Below are 8643 nucleotides of genomic sequence, written 5' to 3'. Positions count from 1 at the left end.
ACTTGTTAGAGACTTTGTCGTAGTGCACATCCTCTTATGGGTTCGATAACTTAGGGTCACTCCTTAAGGAAGGCAGAGAACCTTCACTATTCAAATTGGATCACAAAGGCCATCATGTTCGTATCTAGTTGTTGCTGTTTTTCATTGACATAAAAGTTGGATGCCTTGATCGCTAGAGCAATGAATAAGAAAATGCTCCATCTATTTGTCTGTGGACACAATCTAGGTAGTAATCTGCTCCTTAATCCGTGAGAAGCATTTTTTAATTCACGAGAAAATATCCCCTTGGCTGTCTCCATTTTATAATATAAATTTTATAGGTATGTTTCATCTTTCTGGTTCATGCACAATTCAAGCACACTTTATCTGAGGTATTGTGGCCATGTCGACACCATCGAGCAACTGGTAGTGTCACAAAAGTAGGGCAAGATGAGCACTCTAGTTCCGGCGATGGACACGTCGATGTTCCCTAGTGTTTGCGTAGGTGTCGCTCCCTTGAAACTTCTCCCCTCTGACAGTGGCACCTTCACTTTCGACACCATTAATTGTTGGATGATGATCCTAGAGATTGACAAACGGGCCAGTCTCTAAGCATCAGTTTAAAACATACATCAAAATGCTTAGCCACAAAGGACATTCCCCTCTAGCGAACATCACACGCATGCAGTAGCATAGTGAATGATAGGCTACTCAAACGGATTTGTCCTTCGATGCCGCCCATCCTCCTGTGCTGGCGTGGTTCAATGACAGGTGTGTCGCGCGATGACCGGCCACAACACCTTATGATTGACCATGTTTCAACATGTTGTGATCAGGTGAATATGCGGCCCACCGACGAGGGAGGAAACAACGATAAGTGACAACATGACTGTAGGCTTATTTACGTTATGTCATGTGATAATCTTGTTCTCTTGTTACAACACACGTCATATGTGCTAGCCTTTTCTAAAGCAAGTATCATAACTCTATCACTCAGTAAGCATGGTGAGTCCATACGTACGATGTTATGCCTTGGTTTTCTAGAGAAAAAATAGGTATGTTTGTGAGTAAACATGGTGAATTCAAGCGTACGATCATATGTTTGGTTTGCTTGGTGCTTTTACAATATAAGTCTTTTTTTTACCACGTGATAGATGTGGTAAGCAATTCAAACTATTAAAAAAGATTTTTTTAACACGATTTTACAGGAAAAGCTTACTTTCACATTTTTATTGGAGGAAAAGCCTAGTTTTACAGGACACCGAACCCTAACTTTATCTTTTGAGACAACCGAACCCTAACTTGCAAGCTCGTCTTTCACCTTTTCGGGTCCCAACGCCGAGCCCAGTCCAGCCCACGGTGCACCCAGAATCCCCCAAACCCACCTAGCTCTCCTTCCTTTCCGTTCTTCTATCGCTTTCCCTCGAATGGAAGCTGCGCCACGCCCGCGGCAGCAGGAACAGCACCACCGGCGGGGCCGGCATCCCTAAATGCGCCGCCCTCTCGCCGCCGCCGCCGCCCTCCGCCTCCGCCTCCTCTCATCCTCGTCCCGCCCCCTCGTCCCCTCGCCCTTTCCACTCCACCACCTCCTCCGCCGCGACGACGACCGCGAGGATCGACACCCAACGCCCCCGCCTCCGCCATTCTCGCCCCGCCCGCTCCTCGGCTCCGCATCCGGTGCCCCCGGCCTCTTTGGCCTCCGCGGGTGGCGGACGTTACCCCCGGCAGCGTCACCGCCACGAAGCACCGTCGCGGACGCGCCCCCTGTCCTGCTCACCATCTCCCGCAGTAAGATCAGTGTCCCCTTCCCTTTTCCTGTCCGTGTCCTCATTCTGGGGTTTATGAGGCATCTTACGTTTGGTATTGTTGCTGTTCCTGTTGGGCCGCAGGTTATTCTTTGCGTGTCGCCAAGACCAAGAAGCAGACACACTTCGACGATGAGCACAGGTAATTCGAATGATCCTTTTTGTTCTAAAAACTGCGTGATTGGCACACTGCTATTAATCAATCAATTGATGGATTTGTGTGTTTCGGCCATGCTTTTCTTAAGGAACCATTTTAATTGCTCTTGGAATATACTTGTGTGCTATGATGGGACAGAAGTGCTATTGCCTCTATATTGTTACTGGACAGAAATGTTATTCCATTTACAATGATGGAAGAGTAATGATTGTGATGGGAGTGATGATGCTATCTATGCTTGAGAGTAGGTACCTTTTCCATTTTAGAGGACAGATGGAAGCTATTCCTCCATCCAAACCGAGGAAGAAGATCCACTCTGAATATTTTTTTCATTTATGATGAAGTATGAATTATGATGGTCTTTCTCTATGAAATACTCATTGCACTGTCATTAAGGGTATTCAGTTTTGTGTATTATCATATGAGTTATTTAATATTTGCGTTAGCAATTATTTGCAAAATAGTGACCATTAATTTATTATTGCATGCTTGAATTATTTCTCAAGGTTCTGTATTGATATACACTTCGTTTCATGCAACTCCTGTTGATTTGATCTCAGCCATCGAGCGGTTAACACGGCACTTTGGTGTAATTTCCTTGTCTTCACGCTGAAGTTTGGTGTGTGGTTTTCAACATCTAGTCATGTTATGCTAGCTGAGCTAGTACATTCGGTGGCAGACTTTGCTAACCAGGTAACTTTACCCTTTGCAACTTAAGTTTGTGTTTCTTTTTTTCTTGTCTATTTCTTGACCTGGAGTGAAGTATCATACCCAGAGACTAACTGCCTATCAAAATTCAGGCTCTTCTTGCATATGGTCTGAGAAGTTCAAGACGTGCTCCAGATGCTCTACACCCGTATGTATAACTCTTTGATTTTCAATGCATGCTTTGTCAACAAAGATCTCCTTTTTTTACTGGAATATTAGTGATAAGGAAGAACCCTGGTATTAATCACTGTATAATAAATAATAGTCTCTAGAGAACCAGTGATAAGACTGTCTATATATGACATAAATTGATGTGGTGCCCTGTGTCTTGACTTAATGATTGCTTACCCTAGCTTAATCTCTTTTGCAGCTATGGTTATTCAAAAGAAAGATTTGTATGGTCTTTGATATCCGCAGTTGGAATATTTTGCTTGGGTTCAGGTGCTACTATTGTGAATGGAGTTCAGAACTTGTGGAGTTCTCAAGTATGATGCGAGTGTATCATTTGGTTCAGTAGAGAATTTTTGCATGTACATTCCATTTTATCATCAAATCTTATCCCAAGTACAGTTTTCATATCTTATACTTATATTACACAGCCTCCCGAGAACATTCACTATGCTGCATTAGTGATTGGTGGGTCGATCCTAATTGAAGGTGTTATTCACGAAAACCTGTTCTCTTTATTTGCTTTAGTTATTTAGTATGGTTTTAGTTGACAGATGCTGTTGTCTCTCTAGGTGCTTCACTTCTTGTTGCTATAAAGGCTGTTAAGAAAGGTGCAGCAGCAGAAGGAATGAGTATCAGAGACTACATCTGGCGTGGTCATGATCCAACTTCAGTTGCTGTTATGACTGAAGTGAGTAATGTGTTCTAAACTACCTTAGTTCCTCTCTCTTCTAGTCCAATCACTTCCTGCAACTGAAATCCTGAACTTGCATCTGTGCCCTTTTTTTATGATTAATTTAGTTGCCCGCATTTGCTGTCTTAATCATATTTCTTCTTTACTTACCAGTTACCATTTATTCCTTCTTAACTCCCTTGATTCCTTCTCATATCCCAATAATTGTCCGACAGGATGGTGCTGCTGTTACAGGTCTTGCTATTGCAGCAGCATCTTTGGTGGCTGTTCAAATGACAGGAAACCCCATCTATGATCCAATTGGTTCCATCATTGTTGGTAACTTACTTGGAATGGTATGCTAATTTTTCCGTTTCATGTTTTTCTGTTTTGCTTCTGTCAGCTTATATTTGCTCTGTTTGTACAAACGTACTCCCTCCGTCCGGTGAAAAGTGTACGTTTGGGTTTAAAATTTGTCCACCAAAGAGTGTACTTCTACCTTCCCAATGCACTTTAAACTATTTTCTCTCATCACACGGTAATCAAGACCAATAGCATTCTATACATAATCTTCTTAATTTCTACATGCACTTAGCTCATTGGGGGTTGGGTAATTAAAGAGGAGAGAGATGGTGGCTTGCATCTTCCCAATGCATTTTTTACTTCACTTCATAATTTGTCCTAAAATTTCTAGATGTACATTTTTCACCGGACGGAGGGAGTAGAGTCAATACAAATGTATTTGTGCTCTGTACTTGAATTATGCTGCCCTACTGACAATTTTGCCATATTTTCTGTACACATTTTCATGAGAATCTGAAACAAATCGAAATGAATATCGTCATGTTTTCGCATTGAAGCAAAGCCACACATTCTGCCATTTGAACTCTCTACCCAATTATATGTCCTTATTGAAATTATCTTTATTAGAACCATGAGTTGGTTGCGAGATCTTATTGGTTTCAGCTCTACCCTACCCCAACTTGTTTGGGACTAAAGGCTTTGTTGTTGTTGTTGTATCGAAATTATCTTTGTTCTGGCATGGACTCATCGTGGTATGTTATCAGATTGTAGAATTTTCTCATCTCTTTATTGTTTTTATGATCTGTTAGCTTCAATCTATTGCCAGAAAGTGTCAAATGATGCTATGTTCATCTGTGTGCCAGATAGAACAGTATCTTGGCTGTTATAACACTCATACAAGCAATATGCGCTATCTGTTGAAGTGGCACGCTGCATAGGCTGCATTTGTTTGATTTGTGAAGCTCTAAGGCCAAAAGTTTCATAACTGCCACCGCTAGTCTGCTATAGCGGTGTTATGTTTCTTGATGTATATTTTTTTGTTAATTGCGTTAAGTCTGAAGTATGTTCTATTAAACTTTTATTTGATTGCTGGTTTATTCAGTTTTTTTTGTATAACTTGCCTCACACATCCTGCATTTGGTTTCATAGTGAAGCTGTGTATGCTATCCATGCTCTAGTGTTAGGTAAACTAAGGAGAATTGGTACTGTGAGGCAACACTTCCTATTTATTACTCCCTCCGTTCACTATTAAGTGAACAAACACACTATGTATTTCAATATGGACTACATACGGAATGAAATAAGTGAACAAACACACTAAAATGCGTCTATATACATCTGATTCAGAAGAAAGTTAGAACATCGTGAACGGAGTGAGTACCTGTGAATAACCCATGAGAAAGTTATGCCAGAGTAACATGTTTGTTAGCCTAACATTATAAAACCTAGTTTGGTTAGTATGGGATAAAACTAGGATAACTACAATCAGTTTCACTTGAAAATAAACTTGTAAGCTTTAAAAACCACAATTTCCTTTTTTTTATGCAGAACTATAAATAGACTATTACAATGACTGTCGACAGGCTTCAACCAATTAATGTTTTCACTAAATGCTATTGGAACTGAATAAGGGCTTCAAGTATACCCATAATTCTCACACAAATGGTTTCTGCAAAATCCATCGGCCATACTTAAAATGACCACTATATGTTTTCATCTGGGTTATCTTTGCTCTGATGGTTTGTTCAGGATTTGCATCTGTTTGTTCATTCCTGCCCATGCCTTGTTTCAAAGCAAGGTTCAACATTTGTGCTATCTCTGTAGGTTGCGATTTTTCTCATCCAGAGGAACAGGCATGCTTTAATTGGTAGGGCCATTGATGATCATGACATGCAGCGAGTTCTTGAATTTCTGAAATCTGATCCGGTAACTTCCGGATGACTTTATTTCATAGTACAATGCTCAGAAGCTTTGTTATGAAGCTGATGTTATTACATCTTGCAGGTTGTAGATTCTCTTTATGATTGCAAAAGTGAGGTGATTGGGCCAGGGTTCTTTAGATTCAAAGCAGAAATTGGTATAACTCTAATCATGTGCCATATTCCAGCTTACAATTATTCTAATTTATTGACACTTTTAGTTCATAGTTTTTAGTCTAGCATGCCTCTTTTTTGAATTAATAACTATGGAGCACTTCTTTTTTGTTAATCTTGTTGTTTCTATTTGTTGAATTGGCACATCGTTCCTTTTAGTATTTGACGTTTCTTTCTGGAAGTTAATAGTTACAGAGCACTCTTTTTAGTTAGCCTTGGTTGTTTCTATTTGATGAATTGAATTTGCTGTAAATGACCGAGTTGATATTATTTATCTGCAATGGATGGCCCTATCATCTATTAACTTTTTAATCTTGAACCTATTGCTTTACAAGCATCTTTCTGTATGGCTATTGTATGACCATTAAGAAGGAATACACTTTAGTGAGCTAACTCCATAATTTGCAGTTGGCACCAACTCATAATTTACTGTTATGTTACCTGAGGGAATTAATGTCCGACATCCCCACGGGACGATGACTTGCCTGCAAAGGATTTTCCCCTTGGGGTTCGTATGACTTTGCAGTTGGCACTAACTCATAATTTACTGTTATGTTACCTGAGGGAATTAATGTCTGAAATCCCCACGAGACGATGACTTGCCTGCAAAAGATTTTCCCTTGGGGTTCGTATGAGAGGAAGAGTGCTGTATAGAGTTATGGGTGCAGGGAGAGGCAGTGGGTGGAGTGCCAGTGAATACTAAGAGGGTGCCAAACTACTGCATGTGTATTCATCCGTTATCACGAAATAAAAAACAAGCATTATGGTATGCAAAACATGTATGCATACCAAGGATATTTCAAGGGGTAGCCCTTACAATTTGCTAATTTGTTGACTCTTCCCATCCATATTTGCTAACATGTTGGGCTCATCTATACTTGCGTGTTGAAATTCCTCTTACATTTCTGATCTTGTCTTAACAATTTATTGACGTAATCATCCCACAGATTTCAATGGAGTAGTCTTGGTGCAAAATTATCTTGAAAGGACTGGACGTGGAGTATGGGCAAAACAGGTGTCTTTTCTACTTTAAAGTAACGTAGTTATTTTGCTCTCTTTTATGAGTATATTGGTATTGCTCTGTTGCCAGGTTAGTGAATAATTGCTAATTTATGTGCCTATTATCTTAAACTGAAGCAATCACTCAATTTCTTTGTCGAAATTCTAGGTAGTCTTTCTATTGCTCTTCTCTCTAGTATAGTCAAGCTTTGGCTAGAGTGTCAGCAGTCAGTCAGTGATTGATGTTTAGTGGATTGTTAAGACACCGACTTTAACTTAACATCTACCTTTATTGAGAGTTGTGTAATTAATATTTCACTCATGCTAGCTAGGCGTGATAAAAAATTGAATTAACTGCATGTCCTTGTTGTAAGCTGTGGAAATATCAATTGGAAGCCCTCAATTCAATGTCAATTTTGTGCACTTTGCATAATAGGTCTCAATAATCCTCCCAAAAATACAAGGTGTAGATGAAAAAAGGATTTATAATTTTATAGTGAAAACTTTCATCCAAATTGCTTGGTATCGCAGCATGAGCTGCATCTTTGCACTGCCCATCTTTATATCTCTGATTCACACATTTGGACGAGAGGAGGGGTTGCACTAGATGCATTCCTTTCTGAGATGATTGTATTCGAGCAGTTCAAAAAACATGTTCACGTTGTAAGATGGGAAAATTTCAAGTGCAAACTCCCGTTTGATGTATAATTGTACTCTCAGCATGTAAGCATCTCAATAATCCTCCATAAAAAGTAAGGTAGGGTATAGATGAAAGGAGGATTTATAGCTAAAGTTTCATCCAAGTTGGTTTGAAGTACGAGTTGCATCTTTGCACTGCGATGGCTAATATTGGCTATTCCTTTTTCAAACATCCTCTCTTGGTCACCAATCTCAATAGATCATCGATATCATTTCTCTATAACCTTTTATCGATTCATTTTTACAGTTCCGGGAGGCCTCGTTGAGTAAGGATGATGCGGAGCTACGAAGGGTTATGGCCGAGTATGGTATGCACTATGTTGCTCTAGTCGCAATTTTTATGCCTGTTATCATGTTCTGACAAGCCATGCGTTACTGCTGCCTGTACAGGTGAGGGTGTGGTGGATGCTCTGGGATATGAAGTGGATCGGCTGGAGTCAGAGATACAGAAGATTGTGCCGGGAATCAGACATGTTGACATCGAGGCGCACAACCCAGACGGTCTTTCAGTTTAGAGTAGCATTTTTTGTACATTTTTATGGATATATTCGGTTGATTGATCACGCTTGCTGATCAACGCCAATCTGATTTGTTCTATGACCTCTTGATACTTTTTACCCCTCAGTAATTCAGGCCATTGTCTCCCATGTAAGAACGAGATGCCCTACAGAAAGTCAGTGGGCACATAATCTTGGTGCTCACGTGTTGAATATGTTCTGTGGCGCGGCAAAGATAGTGTGCTGTCAAGATTTATTGCAATCCATCAACCTCCAACCCAACTGCTGATAGGGTGGCAATTAAACACGACCGCATATTTTTTGCGAAACAGGCTCTCAGATCTATTATTAAACCCAGTCAGATACAAGTAGTACCCCATAAAGATAGAAAAATACAACGAAGTCCCTGAGGAACCACAGAACCGCTGCATCCGCCGGAATGAGTCTGAGGACGCGTCGCCGCTCTGCTTGTTCGCCGGCGAATCTCCATGGCAGACGGGATACTTAGAGCATCTCCAGCCGCGTCCCCAACAGGCTCTCGCAAGCGATTTTTTTCGTGCCG

At 40.6% G+C, this 8643-nt stretch overlaps 1 protein-coding gene across 1 annotated transcript; it reads left to right on the top strand.

Annotated features, from left to right (window-relative positions):
• The first annotated feature begins 1323 nt into the window (after positions 1–1323).
• Positions 1324–8315, top strand: LOC123188934 (metal tolerance protein C4). The gene is made up of 13 exons (XM_044601219.1): positions 1324–1767; positions 1869–1926; positions 2502–2634; positions 2742–2797; positions 3020–3134; positions 3249–3306; positions 3390–3508; positions 3727–3846; positions 5618–5719; positions 5798–5870; positions 6834–6901; positions 7832–7892; positions 7975–8315. Exons 1-13 carry the CDS (start codon positions 1470–1472, stop codon positions 8097–8099), a joined length of 1386 nt encoding a protein of 461 aa, XP_044457154.1. The 5' UTR covers positions 1324–1469; the 3' UTR covers positions 8100–8315.
• The last annotated feature ends 328 nt before the right edge of the window (positions 8316–8643 follow it).

Source organism: Triticum aestivum, chromosome 2A (genome assembly GCF_018294505.1).
Source record: "Triticum aestivum cultivar Chinese Spring chromosome 2A, IWGSC CS RefSeq v2.1, whole genome shotgun sequence".
NCBI lineage: Eukaryota > Viridiplantae > Streptophyta > Magnoliopsida > Poales > Poaceae > Triticum > Triticum aestivum.
Note: the sequence above shows the minus strand (reverse complement) of the source record. Positions and strands in the feature narration are given on the sequence as shown.